Below are 18,699 nucleotides of genomic sequence, written 5' to 3' on the forward strand. Positions count from 1 at the left end.
AATTTCTTAAAGAAAGCTTAGTTCAATTTTTATTGTATAAGTACACACGTTGTTCAGTTACAGTAATTAGAAAATCAAATAAATCAGCTATAATAATTAATAGTTTTTACAAATTGTTTTTTAGTTAGAAGTGGAGATGCCAATGAAAGCCAGCGGAGTGGTCTTTATCAAACTTTCTGGCATACTCTACGATAAAAATCTTCTCCCCCCACCATTTCAATTTCATATGTATGGAAACAAAATATGAAGAAACAATTATATGTATACATGTAAACAATTATATGTCATATAATTGTTATCATTATATGTTATATATGTATACATACAAACATTATATGTTCATATGAATGTATACATGTATTATATGTATACATTCATATAAATGCGCTAGTATGAATTTAGGAACAAAATATATTTTTACTTTGGTTTAGATTTAAAAAAATGTTCGCATTACTTGGGAAAACAGTTCATTAATGAGACGATATGCATTTTAAATATTCCATTATTTTACCACTGTACATTTAATATCATTTCTTAAAATGTACAGAAAATGTGAGATTCTCTCTGACGGATTATTTAGACCGTATTCATATATAAATACGGTTTTCATATATAAATTCATATATAAATACTTTTTTTCAGACACAAGCCTTGCTTGAGGCCGTTGCAGGATATTATATTAAATTATATTCATATAATTTATACCGTATTCATATATAATATTCATATAATTTATACCGTATTTATATATAATATTCATATAATTTATACCGTATTTATATATAATATTCATATAATTTATACCGTATTCATATATAATATTCATATAATTTATACCGTATTCATATATAATATTCATATAATTTATACCGTATTCATATATAATATTCATATAATTTATACCGTATTCATATATAATATTCATATAATTTATACCGTATTCATATATAATATTCATATAATTTATACCGTATTCATATATAATATAAGACAAGATTCTTATACTTTTGAATTAGCATACTAACACACATGCATACAAATATTCATAACAGTACACAATAATCGCATTTCGGGCCTTATATGTACGCGAAATAAAGCTCATTTTGGTTTTGAAATATTTTATTCCTACACATGCGGAGTGAAGCAGAAAGACTTTCATTGTGCAGATTCCATCGCAAATCAGAGAGAAATCTAGTCTCAGGCAGTAAGCCTGTTGCACAATATTATATGATTTAATATTCCGCAATATTATACAATATGATATAGAATGTAACTGCCACTAAATAAATTTCGGTGTGAGAACCTTAAATAGAATTTTATCTACAGATTCATAAAATTTTGAGAATTAAGATGTAAAATTTAAATAGCAAATTCCATTTGCCTAGTTGGTTCCTTTTATGAGTTATCTTATTCACAGTCAGATATATAATTCTAAAGTAGACTTTCATAGAATCACAGAGATTTAAACTTCGGATATTCATCAAAATATGGAAGACGAAGATCTTTTTAATCGCCAAATTTTCTTTTTATATACAAGAAAATAATCGATGCCGGAAACGACACATTCTTCGCATTGTATTTCAAAATTGCACTGACTTTCATGCATAATACAGTTTCAAATAAACAAATTCAATAAACCAAATCTTACATTCATAGAAACACAATTTTTAAATCTTACTTGGGCTTCACCGATTTCCCATCGCAGTCTCTTCTCTTGATTGGAGAGACCCATTAGCAGCTCTCTGTTCTTTTCCTTTAACTCATCGATCGTGTTCTGCGTGCGGTGGATCATTTCCAGAAGCTCTTCAAGATAAGAGAACTTCGAATTTGCCTGGTCATCGGTCAGCTTGATGTGCTCATCCATCTCTTGGGGAGTTGCTTTACCGGATGATTCGACTATAGCCGAGTGAAGATTCTGAACTCTGGTCAGTTGGGGCTCCAAACCGGTGATTCCTTGTTCGATCAGCCCTCCAGTTGTAGCAATTCTGTAATTGTTAATGTTGGTACGAAATTTCGTGCTCGTTTGTTTAGATGCTATATAAAGGTTTATTCCTTAAATGCATTGCAAAATCTATTTACTTTAAATTTTAAAACATTATATTATTATCTGCAATTACTTGTGCATTATAATGTTTTTTTAAACTAATAATATTATATATTTTGAAAGTTAAAACTGGAAATTCTCTTTCATAAAATTGATTGTTACGATGATACAAATTTAACAATACTTTTTTCTGGTTTGAAGTTTTTGAAATTTGGCTGGTGATAAATCTTTAAGAATGTTAGAGTATTTTCAGGTAGGTCGAAATCTAATAAACTCACATAAATAAATTTAAAAAACTCACATAATTTACGAATTTATTCACATGGTTTACTAAGAATGAGAGCCGAATGGATGAAAAATCTAGTCGAACCGCTCTCAACGCTGCATCGAAGAAGATTTTGAACTCCATTAGAAGATAACCGCAATGCTATTACTATTACGAGTTTTTCATGTTGTAAATGACTTATAAATGCATTTAATTTCCCTTGTTACCTCTTACTTTATTCAAGGCCTTTCGTCCCTTTCTTGCATATATAGCCCATTTATCACAGTTTCAAGAAAAAAACTATTTTTCTTCCACATATAGGGATAATGAGCACGTTTGAGCATGTACTTAGAGGGATTTACAAACTTTTGTAGTATATCGGAAGTTTTACAATATGCTTTGCATTTCAAGCACGGTAAACACAAAAAAGAACGTAAGACAATGAAGAAGAAAAAAATCGTGAGAGGATATATAATCTAACAGATTATTTCTCGATTCCCTATATAAATTTCCATATCAATTTTGATTATTGAAAATTAATTTCAACAATGAGACGAGATGAATAAAAAAAATTCAAGAAAAAATGAAAGACTGTACTTGATAAATATTGAAATATATTTGTCTTAATTTAATTTGAAGTAAATACTTAAATCAAATTTCGGAAGAAATGTATAATTAAACACTATTTTTGAAAGAAAAAGAAATTATTTTAATATATATGCATCTACATACAGATGCAAACTAGAATGTTTGTAGTTATTGACATGTGAAAAGTTATGAAATCAAACTAGTACACGTTTTCAAGTAATTAACCAAAAGGCATACGAATTAACACATAAACATTTATAATTGTAGGTTTAACAAAATATGAGCAATTTTTTTTTTGCAATTAAAATTATTTGTTCATTACTTTTAATGGCAAAAAAAAGATTTTGAAAAGATAATTAAAGCAACATATAAAAGCAAGGCTTATTTTTAAATAATAATTTAAAAATTAGCCGCGCCTTTTTTTATAAGCAAATAGTGAAATGGTTTAAGATTATTAAAAAGTTTCATGAAATATTTTTATGTTCCGAAGCGATTGATTATCAAAATTCAAACCATTACCTTTGAACTTCAACAGAGCATTTAAAGAAATTAAAATATTTGTCTAGTTTGAAAATCTCACAGACGCATATGAAAAGTATAGATAATTGTCAATTATCGCAACATTCTATATACATAAACATTTATAATAGATTGCTAAATGTTGAAATCGAATTTCCGAATCGTTGTGATCATATATTAGCCTTTCTGACAAACCTAATATTAGAAATTAGACTTAGTCACCTAGAAGTACAATAAATCATAGGAAATGTATGTCACAATGAGGAATTGTTTTAATTCACTCAGTAGAATTCTGCTGATGAGCATCCTGTGTAATCAATCAAGTGCAAGATTGATAGCCGAGAGTGTAACAATGTTCCCGTTTGATGAGACTGAAATAAAGCGACTGCATTTTCGCAACGTTGTTTCCGCAATCCAATTGTTTTAATACAATGTAAGCTTTTCCGAAACTAATTTGATGACACTAAGCAGCATCCGTGACTGCGTATATAATACAAATGGGTATGGATTTCTAACACCAATTTAGTGGATATTTCGTTCTAACAAGGAAACGGAATGGATATCTAATGTGATTCGGAATTATTGGTTCTTGCTCTAAATACGGGATTAATATTACGATGAGGCACAACATTTCATTTTTTTTTATTTATCCATTGACTAATTACAAAGAAATCTTTGAAGCTATTGCACATTAGCATTCAAATTATATATTTATAATTGAAGAGTTGATTTTTAATGTTTTATTCTGTGAAAACTGAATTAAAAAATAGTTTATTTTTTTAAAATCCCTATTATTTTTTCAAATATTCTTTTTTAATCATTTTAACATGTTTTTCAAGGCTATGCATTGTATTCACAATATATTACATTAAATTGAATACAATATTTTGCTTTAATCTGCAATCAATACTCAGAAAATTTTATAATATTCCATTTAATTTCTTCTTTGTAAATAATTAATCGAATGAAATTTTAGTGCAATTTACGTTTTATCGTATGAATGACGATATTTTAATTATTTTTAACTACATGATTATATTCTATGACATTATGTCATGATGATATTCTATGACATTATGTCATGATGATATTCTATGACATTATGTCATGATGATATTCTATGATATTATGTCATGATGATATTCTATGATATTATGTCATGATTATATTCTATGATATATGGAGATACTATAATTTATTATATGTTGATATGCATGATGATATTTTAAAACTGTCAAATAGAAGTAAAATATATATTTTTAAGAATATTAAACTAAAAAATACTGAAAATGGAAATAAAGGAGCTTAAAATTTTCATTTATGAAAATATTTAACACATTTATGTCACGTCTGGTTGAGTATCGTTTTCGTATTTCCCGTTTTATCAAATTTCCTCGTTATACTGATGGCTGTAGATGTGTTTAAATTTGAAATACGACTGCATGCGGAAAAACGTATCCTGTAATTCTTTAAAAATTCTTTAATCAGTTGCATATAGTTCATATTCTAGAGCAGTTTAATAAACTTCACTGAAACTTTTTGGAGGAACAAATAATAGCTAGATTCATTCTTTAAAGATTTTTAAATTATTTAAATTTTATTAATTGAAAATTATAGGTTTTAAAACTGTGTAACCTCAGTCATTAGTGATTGATGCAGCTTAGACATCAACACACACACAAAAAAAGAAATATTATAGGTTAATCAGTGACTGAGGCGGCAAAGATGAAATGTTTACTATCAGTTGAATGATTGATGAAATCCTAAAAGGAAATATAGTGTCAGTCGAGGGTATCTGACATGATCTGAATGAAAGTATGCTGTGATCGTTGACTGACATTGCCAAAACGGTAAGCATAATGTCATATCCGGAGTTTAACGTATTAAATTGTTACTGTCAATGAGAAGATATATATATATATATATTTGGAAGAAACAGCTTCAAATTTTGAAAGTAGAGAATAGAAAAATTAGATATTGATAAATAAAAATCAATATATTCCATATGAATCGATATTAACTTCGTATAAATAAAAGAAATATTAGTGAAATTTTTATATATGTATTTACTGAATTAAACAAAACTAGTAATATTCAACTTTACTATTTAGTTTTGAATATTTATTCTCTTAATAATTTGACTTAGCCCTAGTAGATTTTATTAATTGGAAAATCGTTTTACTACATTTCCCAATAATTATTCTGATGAATGTCATTATAGTAAAAATTTCAAATATAAATACATTTTTTTCAAGATTTAAGATTAGATAAAAAAAAAATGTTTTATTTCTTGAATTTTAAGTATAAAAATATTGATATGCATTCTTCAGAAAAATAATCTATTTAAAGTAATAACCACAGGTTAATAAATATTCGAGTAATACTTTTAACTAATCAATTTCAGCTTTTTTTCCTGTCCTAAAACATTATATTAAAGATTTAATATAATCTTTTAATACAGAAATGACAGCAATTTAAAATTCTATATTTAAGGAATCAGAAAATATTTGTATTTAATTTCCATTGTATAAAATTCTCAAAAAAAAAACATATTTTACCATATTTACCTGGAATCGGACCTCCTTTTTTTCTGTAGTTCGCCGAAGTCTTCAAATTTCTGTGTTTTCTCCAGAATGAGATTTAGGGCATTTTCGTTTATTGCAGCCTTTCTTAAATCTTGTGAGCACCGGTCTCGATAGATATTTCTTCTATTAATGCATTCCTCCCTTTAAGAATAATAAGACTGCTTTAGTAAATAAAGTAGGTCATTTCAACATTAGTTATTTGTTAATAAAAAGAGTGTATGCTTTCTTTTGACAGTTCCGGTTTTAGTAGAGTTCCGTTTTTATTATCCAGAATCACATTATGAATATCAAGAAAATATAAATGAATTCTATATTCCTCTGATCTTAGATTTTGTGTTTCTTAATGTTTCGAGGTTGATTTTAAGATCATTATATTACCACATTCAATTTTTCTATAATAAGACTTTAAAGTTATTAAAGATATAATTTATTCTGCCAAATGCACAACATTTGTGGCAATTTTGTAAAGGAAGGAGCTTCATTTCTTTGCTGGAATCGACAAATTCTTAGTAGTATGTTTTAGATTTTGCTCGCAGGTAAATTTCCAGCAAAGAAACTTCAACGAAGTTTTCTTCTTTGTTACATTCTAAATCTAATAATATATATAATATATGTTTCTTTGCCTGTTTCTCTTTTGTTTAACAACTAAAAAAACAAAATTTATCTAGATTAGCCATTTTAATTAAAATTTGTCTAAAAGAATTGTTCGATTTATTGAAGAAAACAAGATATATCACATAGAAATTGTATAAAAAACAATTATTTAATATTATGAAAATTAAGTGATTAAAATATTTTTAAAGTCTAATTCTTCATAAAATTAGACTATTAGAACTATCAGCAAGCTCACGATAAACTTTCTTAGTACAAATCTGTAATTAGCACTCCTCTAATTAAATAATATTTTTAAAAAAATTATAGATTTCGCCGAAAGACACTTCACAACAAAGGATTTATACATAAGGGGGGAAAACATTTTGAAAATTATTGAATAAAATATATTTCAATGTATGAAATTCTTTGTTCAATCTCGTATTCTGCATTTTGATTAGAATTGTTTTGTTTTATTTTATTCTAAATGCTTTCAAATTAAACTGAAGTTCTTAAATTTTTTTTTAAATGTCCATATACTATACAAATTAAAGAAATGGGAAAAATTTGAAAGATATAGAACTTAAAAAAAGTAATCTTTAAACAATTTCTTTCTTTCATTACTTTGTTTAAATCTGAGGATGGATACTTCAATCCGTAAACTATCGAATACGTATTGCGTACGTTATCTCAATTATTTTTATTTAAAAAAATCGAAATTTATTCGTAATACTGTTGATAAATTGAAAAAAAAATATTATTTTCATTTACGAAATAAGCGATATTATTGTTCAAGTATGAAAAAAAGCGATATTAAAAACTTCTGTAATTAATTGAATAAGGCGTTTTACTTTCCATATGCAAACACGTTCTTAGTAGATTCGATATCCAACAATATTTCAATTTTATATGCATATATTTCTATTATATAATTTTTCTATGTAAACATTGCTTTTTATTCTTTTTGTGTTTGGCAGTTAGCGAGTCCACTGACCTATGATATTTGACAGTATTGTTTGTACATTTGTTTTGACAGTATTGTTTGAAAAATTTTATGCAAAGAATTATTACGTATTATGAAAAGATTTATTACGTCGAAGTATTTACAATGCGTTTCACGGTGAAATTATGAAAAAAAAGCAAAGGTAAAGCTGTAATAACGCCAAATGAGTTGAAAACAATATTATTTCTACTTCTAGACACTGTTGTGGCAACACTAATGAATAACTTTCCTGCATGTTTACCATTCTCGAGTAACGGAGGCAATTTGTCCAAACATCTGAACACCTAATCAATACACGTGTTAACCCTGCATTGTTTTTTAAATAGTAATAGGAAGCCCAGCCATATCAGATGAAGAAAAAAAAAAACGAAGAAAGACTGAGCGAGAATGCCAATTTGTAATGAAAAGCTTTTTCTGAAATTGCTAAGTTGGCGGTGAATCTTGATAAATTGAATTAATATTTATATATTGAAAATATGAACAAAACAGAATTTTGAATCGGATTTCAGCTACATATTTCAAATTGATGTGCTAACGAATCAAAACAAAGACACAAATAATCATCACCACGTATTACTGCTGTTAAAAAAAATATGCAGATATGCCATTTATATTGAAAAGGTTCGAGGAATGAGAGTGGTTTTCACCATGATCATCAATAAGTCACAAGCTCAGGGTTTTGACAGAATTGGTTTGGTAATGAATGACCAAAGTGGGGGTATTTTCATATGGTCATTTTTATGTAGCAGTGTCCAGGACGAAATCTAGAGATGGGATTAGAATCCAAGTTAAGTAAGAAACATCAAAAATATTGTTTTTAAAGATGATCTTAGTTAATAAAAATTAAGCAACGTGCAATATTATATTAGTACGACTCTTCTAACGGTTTTAAGGAAGTTTTTTTTATTTAATTTGCTTACAATTTTTTAATATCAGGTTTTAATTCTTCATTCCTTCCTCAAAAATTAAAATTATAATGTGATTCTACTAAATTTTAACAAATGCTAAAATGTTTATATATTTGGAATTGAGTGCTTTTGTTCATGAAATTATTAAAACATTATTTCAATTTTTAAAACACTGTTTTGTTTTATTTTGGTTTTCTAGAGGGAAAAAATCAGGAAACCACACTAACCTGAGGATATACATGATTTAATAACAATGTTGTTCTAATATGTGCGTGTGTAAGTAGCATTTAAAAAAACTTAAAAACAAATTATTCGAAAAAAATATTATAATTTCTTTAAAAATTAAAATATATTAAATCAGTTACCTTTGGAGATCAGCTGTTTTGCCGGGGATATTGAATATATTAAATTTCCTTCAAATTCTTTAAATACAATTTCATTACTATTCCATCAGAAAATACTTTTAAACAACAAATTGTACAGCAATATTAAAGACGTATCCTTTGAATTGCCTTACAAGCATTTTTTTCATTTTGTACATGATCCTCTAAAAAAATATTATAATTTCTTTAAAAATTAAAATATATTAAATCAGTTACCTTTGGAGATCAGCTGTTTTGCCGGGGATATTGGATATATTAAATTTCCTTCAAATTCTTTAAATACAATTTCATTACTATGATTCCATCAGAAAATACTTTTAAACAACAAATTGTACAACAATATTAAAAACGTATCCTTTGAATTGCCTTACAAGCATTTTGTGCATGAACCTCTCCAATAGAAACAAGTCATATATAGAATTCAGGACAACAGTGCAATCCGTAGTTACAAATTAGGAAAAAAAATATTTTTAAAAATTACCAAAAATCAGAAAAAAAATTTGCTTGGCTATTAAACTGATATAAAAAAAGAATTTTTTTTTTAATTTTAAAGAAGATTAAAATTTATTGTTGTGCAATAATTTCAGAAATAATATATTCGTGGAAAAACGGTAAATCCAACATAATTTTTAATAAATAAAATTGCAAAAAATATTGCTCTAAAGTAATATATGTGCCAAATATAGTAGCTGTAGTTCAAACGGTCTTTTCCGTGGAACTCCAACATACACACTCAAACAGACAAATAAACAAACACACATACATATTTTTTTTGCTATTATGAGTAGAAATCAATGCAAAATATCTTTCGATATATGTAACGCCAACGCACAGAAATCACTCTATTTCTTATTGTTAAATAGCAGCAGTCAGACGTAAACAAACCATCATACGAATTTCCGGCTACTTCATCGATCAGAATTTGATTGGATTTCGAAAACCCTTTGAAAAATTTCTATTTTCTTCATTTTTGAGATTTTCTGATGTTCTTCTCATGCACCCTTCAGAAAATGTATTTTAACCCATGTGAAGTAAATTTTTCTCCCTTCCTTTTTGCACCTTGAGGGGACTTTCAAGTGACTTATTCAGTTACTAGCCGCCTTTGGCGACCAGCCGGTTCGCCAATCTTAATGCTCGTTAAAATGTTAATAATTAAATATTTTATGTAATTCCAACTTTAATAGTTTCTTCAGCAAAATATTTTAAAGCTTCAAATTTTGATAGTCATGTAATTCACTCTAAATAATATAAAAGTCCTTCAGCCATAACATAATATGTATCTCTCTAATTTTCTGTTAGTTTCGGCAGAATTTATGCTTAAAATTAAAATGGAAATGACTAAATTGCAATTAATATAATAATATTTTTTACTGAAACAAAGCATTTTTTTTAATAATATGATTACTGATAATAGAGTCACTCAGCGTTTAAACTTTATGGGCACTAAAGAATAACTTTCTTAAATTATGTAATATCTCAAGAATTTGTCAACAAACTTTTCTCAGATTCATCATGAACAGATCGATTCATTAACAATGTTTAATTTTAAATGCATCAAACTTTAAGAAAATAAAATGAATCGTTTAAAATAATCGGTCGAAAACAGGTTTAAAAAAACTACTTAAAAAACGATGTACTTAAAACTATAAACATATACAAAAAATATATAACTAACATAAATACAATTTACTTACAAAAGCATGCAACTAACCTAAAAATAATTTAAATCATCCGTTGATAACGGTTGTCATGGCAAAAATCAGAACACAGTGCGAAAGCGTGAATTTTCTTCGCCAGTTACGTTAACGCAAATACGTGAATTTTTCTACGCCAGTTGGGGTAACGCTATGCAGATTATACATTTTTAATTTCCTTTATTCTGTGTTATTTTAATTCAAAAGTACTTCAGAATGAATCTGAAACATGGATTAAATAACAATGTTTAATTTTATATGCATCAAACATTAAGAAAATAAACAGAATTGTTTGAAATAATCCGCCGAAAAATATTAACCCTAGCCTCATTACTGTTGGGAGAAAAAATAACTGAAGCCTTACTCATTTGGCGGTGGAGAAAATGGAAGATTTTTTTGGCGGAAGAGTTGGCGGTGGGGAAAATGGAAGATTTTTTGGCGGGAAAGTTAGTTTTTAATTAATAATTAAAATTATAATTAAAAATTCGAAAAACGGAACCCCAGGTGCACATTCCCGACCTTCAAGGTATACATGTACCAAATTTGGTAGCTGTAGGTCAAACGGTCTGGTCTGTAGAGCGCCAACACACACACACATTGAGCTTTATTATAAGTATAGATTACAGTGAAAGACTATGCTGATTTTCTAATTAACCAAAAAAATGAAATATCAAGACTGCTGAAATTTGTAACTATTTTGAAACATAAAACATAAACTAAAGAATGAACTCTGTGGTTAAATTGAAAATCCTTTCAGAAAGGCAATATTCTCGCAGAAAAAAATGGAGCAACTAGTGTATTTATTACCTTTATCTTTGCATGTATAATGAAAATATTTACTTGAAAGTCTCTCAATTCTCAATATTGTCTAACATAGCTTCACCTCGAAATCATGCGCCAAATACAACAACAGTATACATATTTTTATCTCTTTTCTCCAAACTCAACTGCTACTATTAAATATATTTTTGGTGCTTTTAGCAATTGACCTAAAAGTGCAGAAACTGCTCCAGCAGTGTGAAATTTAGAATTGCAACAATTCAATCAAGATTTGAGAATTCTGATCTGTACTCGTGTGTGGTTTTGTTCTTCTGGAAAGTAAGATAATGCTTTCTTCTCTTGAGCAAACGCATATAATTCCCTCTCATTTTATAGTATACGAATTCCCTCTCCTTTCTTTAGTGTACGAATTCCCTCTCATTTTATAGTGTACGAATTCCCTCTCATTTTGCAGTGTTTTTAGATAATTTGCGTAAATGTAACTATTATACATTTTAGTCTCAAAAGTCTTGCTTTTAACAAGTTTGTAATCCTCACTGCAAAAAGACTCATACATATGTGCTTGATTTTAAGCAAACTGTGTTCTCGTGACATCCTTATAAAATTCATTTAGAAACTGATTTTTATAAATACTAGCCAAATTCGATGATCGTATGCACCATGTAAATAATATAAATTTAATCATATTATTTGAATTTGACTTGAAGGAATTTATAATATTTGCTTATTTTCCATAAATTAATTACATTTTATCGTATCAAAAAGTACTACTTTAAGTAATACTTGAGTAATAAAAATGATAAACAGTGCTGTCAATACCGCTGAATTAATGGATGAATTCATTACAGTAGTGAGTTTAGATAATTTTACAGTTTTATTTTGAGATATCTCTCAAATTATGAGGGTGATAAGGGGTAAGTGGTCATTGATGACATATTTACACTTCATTAGTTACCACATAAAGTAAACATTCGCAGACAGTGTAGCTACAGGAATATGTCATGGCTTCCCCCCATAGAGAACTACGGTAAAAATGCTTTTAAAATCATTCATTTCTTCAATTTTATCAATTATCAAAATTAATTTCAGCACAATTCATAACAATGCTTTTTTCTTTCATTGTAATTTTAAGCCAATTTTAATGTTAAATTTCATTCCTCGATCACTCATTTGATATCATAGTTGCATATATCAGCAAAGGAAATTCACAGTTTTCTCACAACCAAATATATCTTGCTAAGTTTTAAAACGGAAAATTCAAGTTTTACATCTGTGCGACAAAGCATAATGCTAAAAATGTACAATATATGTATCGGAAGTCATTAAAGTAAATTAATTAATTATTATTGAAAGTAGGGCTGTGGGTTCTAAAATAATATATTAAGCGAATGAATAAAAGATTACATAAACTGTACAACCCAAAATAATGAAAGAATAATGATTAATTCTACCCATTAATCTGAAAGTTTCTACTGCAAACGAACCAAAAAAATCCCAAGTATATAAACGAAGTAATTATTTTCACATTTTCACTATTATATGAAAAATATAATAGCATTATATTCTAGAATCCTCTGCGGAAATGTATGTTAATTCTCCTTTACTGACTTGTATAGACAATTTACAATTTCATACTGTTAGATTTCAAGCATTTCCTGTCACAAAAGGGAACAAGCATGAAATACTTTCTTCTCAAATTCAAATAATTGCTTGAATAATTATTAAGAGTCCCGAGTTTATTTATTTGATCTCTCTCTCTCTCTCTCTCATATATATATATATATAAGAAAATTAATTAAATCTTGTCAAATAATCGATGAAAAATGTATGAAAACACATCTCACATAAATAATACTTTGGATGTACATAGAAAAAATACATCCTGGTCCTTGCCTGAATCTTACAGAATATATAATCACATTTATGCTAATTAACAATTGATGTGGCCCGTTCCACAATCAACTTCCATTTCATCCAGGCGTATGTAAAGTAGTTCTCGTTATACACTTTCCAAAAAGCTCTAAAATTCCTTAATGGCTTTAGGGTAAATTGAATATGGTAATAAAAAATGAGCCTGGTTACAAGTCTCACTTTGAATTCCCTGAAGTGAGAACATAATACACATTCTTTTAACCAATCCGATCATGCATGATGTTAGAAATCGTCACCTTAGTAAAACACCGCGCATCCTATCCATGTAGAAAGTCTACATCGTTATGTAATTATATCTCGTTACGTAGTAATTACATCTCGACACTTGGGTTTATATCTCACGGTATTCATCTTTAGTGACTTGTGCCACTGCTCCAAATCCGGATTTTGAAATATACAATCTTAATTACTGTTTCCAAGCTGTTTTGTAATCAGTCTGGATATACGAACTTTAAAAGCCTCCAGGAGATGCTGGAATACGAGTCAATTTAGATAGGCGACAATTCCACTCCGTCAAGTCATTTGGTTATATTATACGCCATATGACTTCTACAATATTGTATTGATGGGCTTTGGTTTAATTGCTCTTGCTTTGATTTAATTGCTCTTGCTTTGATTTAAGCATTTATTATTCATGGCTGCTGCTGTGATAAACGTTTGAATAATCCCATATTCAGCAGCTCTAGTAACTGAATGGTCATACTAGGATATAGTCAAGCCTTAAACTCGTATAAAAAAATATCACTATTTGAAAGAAATCAATAATCAATCGTCTTCTTACCAATAGGCGTACTCACATTACATCTCCGGAAATTATCATTCCATTCCTCTCATTATCATTTCAGAAAAATATCATGATGTCAGCAATCCTCAACTTAATAATGTTTAGTAGCGAACACATCCTGACCATCTAGAAAGTCCACATAGCGGAATGTGGTGTGTGGGTTTCTTCCTCAAACTGTCCACTTTATACCAGTCTCTTGTTTCCAATCTGAGTCGCATTTGTAAATAAATGAAGCACACTGCCCACTAGGTTAAACAACATGATCGCAATTTCTCACATTCCCTTTGGCCAAAATTAGAAACTATTGTACTGTTATAAGTTATACATACATTTCAACACGAAGTCACATCTACAATTGCAGAGTAATTTTGACCTTGAAATAGTTTGTGCGATGAATTTAAATTTTACCAATGCATATAAGAATTTGCCATAAACTGCAACTTTTTGGTTTACTCTCTAAACTGATGATGCCACAGATCCAGAAGAAAAGTGGTCTCATATATTTTGAGAAAATTCTATTTTAACTGCGTCCTATTTCTTCTCGATTATGTGCCACCCTAAAGGATTATACATACTGTTCGTCAACGGATTCTAAGACGACCACATTTCGACGACCCCATCCATGAGATACTGATAGAGGGAGTGCAATCCTACTTTGGTGTAGGACAAGATAAAATATAAAATCACGTGACTTTGGGACAGAATTTGTGTTCGCTGTAACAGCATTCTCCGTTCCCCATTATATTTCAATGACAGATTTTTTCTCGCTTTTAACTGTCGGATATTAAAACTTATTTTAGCCATGGTTAACTATTGCTGTGCAGTTGGATGCAAAGGAAAAGCTTCTAAGGATAGTCCTGTATCATTTCACAGGTATGAACAATAAACATATTCTGTTATATCGATTTTAAGTTAAATTAAAATTTTCGTAACCTCCATCTCTCAGTGATTTTAGTGTTATAACTGAATAATATTTCATAGTTTGGTTTAGTTATTGTATTAAATTTATTTAACTTGTTATAAAGCTTCATTTAAACTGATGCAACTGCATTATATTTTGTTACTTGTCTTTATTTGAATTTCGAATGTGTTGCAAGTGCTTGGCTGCAAGCTTGGTGTGATTTTTTCTCGCCAATACAAGTGTTTACATAAACATTATCGGCAGATTAATAATTGTGTATTTATTTTAGTGCAAATAAAGTTCCTTATTATTTCCAATGTGTTGTTTCTTTTTTACCATAAATATTTGAATCTTATTATACTGTGAAAGATATTAAATCATCATTGTGAATGAAATAGTAAAACTAAAACGTATGTTTTATTGAAAATATTATATAATAAAATTTCATAAATGTACTAGCAGTAATTGCATGTTTTTATAAATTTTAATTAAGATCTAAAAAGAAACTAATGGATATTCTAAAGATCAGAAACTATTAAAGAAAGAAAATAAAGATAAAAATTTTGACTGAATGTTAACATTTATTAATAACTTGCGATATGCACATGCTCTAAAATTACCGTTTTCGTAAAAAATTCGAATTCCCTTATTATTTTGTATTAAATCAACACATTTAAGATTCCAAAAATGATTTAATTTTGTTTCTGCGGTAATTAGAAGCAAAGTTACCGCCAAAACTATGAACCAGAAGCGAAATATTTAAAACTGATATTAACAAGGAGAAAGCACGAGGTTTAAAACTGAGTTTGGAGTGAGATTTTGTATAATGATAGTATATATTTAGAATGTTTATTAATAAAAATATTAAGATTGAATAGTCAACCTTAAAACTTTCAAATTAGCTTATATGCTAATAATGTGTTACCCGAACGAGCTCTCGAGTAGTGTATGGGTTAGGGCACAGGCGTAGATTGAGGATACCTGGGTGCGATTCTGGGATAGTGTTTTTTTTTTTCTTTCAAAATTATTTCAAAATAATTTAACAGTTTTAATTAATATCTTTTTCATTTTTTATGCAAAAATAAATATTATTCAGAAAAAAAAAAGACTTAGGTCACTTTATAATCTGCTTTTATAAAACGTTTTTTTTTTTTTTTTTTTTTATCTGTATGAGATAATGATAAAAGTATTTGAACATGTAATGTAAAATTAAAAGATGTTTTTAGGTAAAGAAAAGAAATAAAATGTTTACTTAAAGAAGAAAAATAATCACTTTTAATTAATGCACAAAAACAAAGTAAAAAATTAAACATAATTTAAATCAACAAACTCGGCTACTGATGTAAAAAAAGAAAACATTATTTTCGGAACCAGTTTGCTTAGTTTTCAAAGAATATATATAAATTATTTACGAAATGTTAACCGGAAATGAAAACCGACCGGACCCAATGCCAGGAAGCAAAATGTTGCGCGGCAGTTTTTCAGTATGCCAAGATTTGCGATATTGCGCAAAAAAAAGGTATTCTAAAGGCCAGATTTCTCCGAAGTCACGTGACTCATGTCGCGTACACTTGTTTAGACAAGAAACAAGCTACTAGCTCCCTCCATTTATATATCAGCTCTATAACTCCATCTCATTAAGGGGAACGATGAAACGATCAGTGCATTTCCGGTATTCGCTTTGACCTTGGATTTCCCCTATTAGATACTAGTAAATGTAAACATCTCCACCTTTCATCTTTTCTTTCACCTCTATTTTGACGGATTAAACCTATCCTAACGCATGCGCAAAAGTGCGGAAGGTTTTACAATCCGTTGCTGAACAGTATGTATAAAAACTCTCTGACTAGAATCAATCTCAGTTGGGTTCGATTTAGACTCTGTTTTCTCGCTTTAACTTTTGTTAGTGCCTCCTCCGAAGTTTCTTGTTGTTATTAAACTTACAAACAGAATTTTCTATTACTCAGAAGGAGGAAAAAAGGTGTTTCTATCCTAATCAATGTAATTGCATATCTTCAGTGAAGCTTTATTCCAAACATTGTCATACTGCTCGAAAACGAAACACTATTTCATCCCTCTTGAATCAGTGGATTATCGTCATTTAAAGATATTTGGTTATGAAGCATCAAAAATAAAATTATATTTATAATATTATTTATTATTCATTTTATTTATAACAACCAACTGTGAAAGCAAGACTTTCTTGAAGAAGGAATCTTATCTTTTAAATGTCAGAATCAATTTATTACTTTCTCGTAGAGTGGAGAAAGTATAGCGATCGTCAAAAAATTCGAGCCCGATATTTTGACGAATCTTCTCCTTTTAGATCTCCCTGAGTTCGAAAGCCACATTTTTGGAAAATGTCCGTCCATCTGTCTGTCTGTGATAAAGATAACTCAAAAACACTTTGAGTTAGATGGTTGAAATTTAGTTTACGGTCTTTGCACCAAATTTTCAGATTTCTTTCAAATTGTGAGCAAAATCCGTTCAGAGCAAGTCCGTCTGCTTGGCTCTTCGAATATAAATTAATACGATAATTACAAAACGAAGAGAGTTAAATAGCCAAGATTTGGCACATAAATTTAACACCTATAGCTTAGTTAACAATCAAATTTTCAACCAAATCCAACAAAGAGTTGACTGCCTGTCGGTCTGTATTTTCGGAAACATGTAAAAGTCCAAATTCAAAAACGCAATGATTTAAATATATGAAATTTGTTATGGGATTTTGTGAATACAAGTGCAGTTTTGAGTCAAATCGTTGTTTCAATCAATTTAGAAAACAATTGTCTAAAGCGCCAATTCGATTTTCGAATATTATTAACAGCATGCAAGGAATAATTCGCCAAGAATTACAGGATGGATTCTGTAATAATTCACGCCAAAAGTTAATAGGTCGTAACTATTTTACGCCAATGAAATGCACGACGTTATTAGACTATTAACAAGTTTATTATAGATTGTGCGTGAAAGTTCGTGGAACACCATTCTCATTCGTATTCACATGAATCAAACGATTAATATTTTGTTTTTTACAGTAATAATCTGCAATAGCTTTCAAAATTAGTTTTTAATAACAAGAGTTTTAAGAAATGGATCAATATTAAAGACTTTTAGACTAACTGAGGATCATTTCTTTGAAAGTTAAAAAATTCAACGTCTGAAAATTTCAGAATTTCAGTGGCAACTGAGAATATAAATAATCCTGAGAAAAAGGATTATATAAAATTTCTATCACATGATATAAATATTCTACAGAAACTTTTTTGAAACAACGTTTCATTTTTCAAAAGACAGATATGATAAGAAGCAATCTTAAAGAAAAACTTCAAACTCACGAAAGCGTGTATAACTTTTTGATCTATCAGCTATCAAAAAGTAAAAGAAAGAAAGCACGACAATGGTTTAATTTAAAATTTCTTCCCGTCCCCAAAAGCCTTCTCTTGCATTCCAATTCTGGAAGGAAAAAAAAGATCCTTTTTCCTTCCCTTTTCCGATCAAGGAAATTCACCCTTACCTTTCTTCGTACGTCGAAACTGCACGATCCAGGTGCATTTGGGCTTCATCGGTCATTTCCCCAATTTTTTCACGAAACTCTTTCTCAAACTTCTTGTACTGCTTCAGAAAAATCCGTAAGTCCATAATGCTCTCCCGGATTTCTTTGTTCTCGTGCTGTAGGGAACAGATCCTCTTCTCTATCTGGAATGTATTAGCATTTAAAT

The 18,699-nt window shown here is 28.8% G+C and overlaps 1 protein-coding gene across 2 annotated transcripts in view; it reads right to left on the reverse strand.

Moving 5' to 3' along the window:
- The window catches only part of LOC129961866 (probable serine/threonine-protein kinase kinX), a 196,887-nt gene that overhangs the window by 55,205 nt on the left and 122,983 nt on the right, over nt 1–18,699 (reverse strand). For both annotated transcript variants that reach the window (XM_056075465.1, XM_056075464.1), the window contains 3 exons: nt 18,495–18,676; nt 5,984–6,142; nt 1,679–1,985 (listed from right to left, as the gene is read on the reverse strand). In XM_056075465.1, the coding sequence (XP_055931440.1) occupies nt 1,679–1,985; nt 5,984–6,142; nt 18,495–18,676 (648 nt within the window). The remainder of the gene's footprint in view (nt 1–1,678; nt 1,986–5,983; nt 6,143–18,494; nt 18,677–18,699) is intronic.

The sequence above is a fragment of the Argiope bruennichi genome, chromosome 2 (genome assembly GCF_947563725.1).
Source record: "Argiope bruennichi chromosome 2, qqArgBrue1.1, whole genome shotgun sequence".
NCBI lineage: Eukaryota > Metazoa > Arthropoda > Arachnida > Araneae > Araneidae > Argiope > Argiope bruennichi.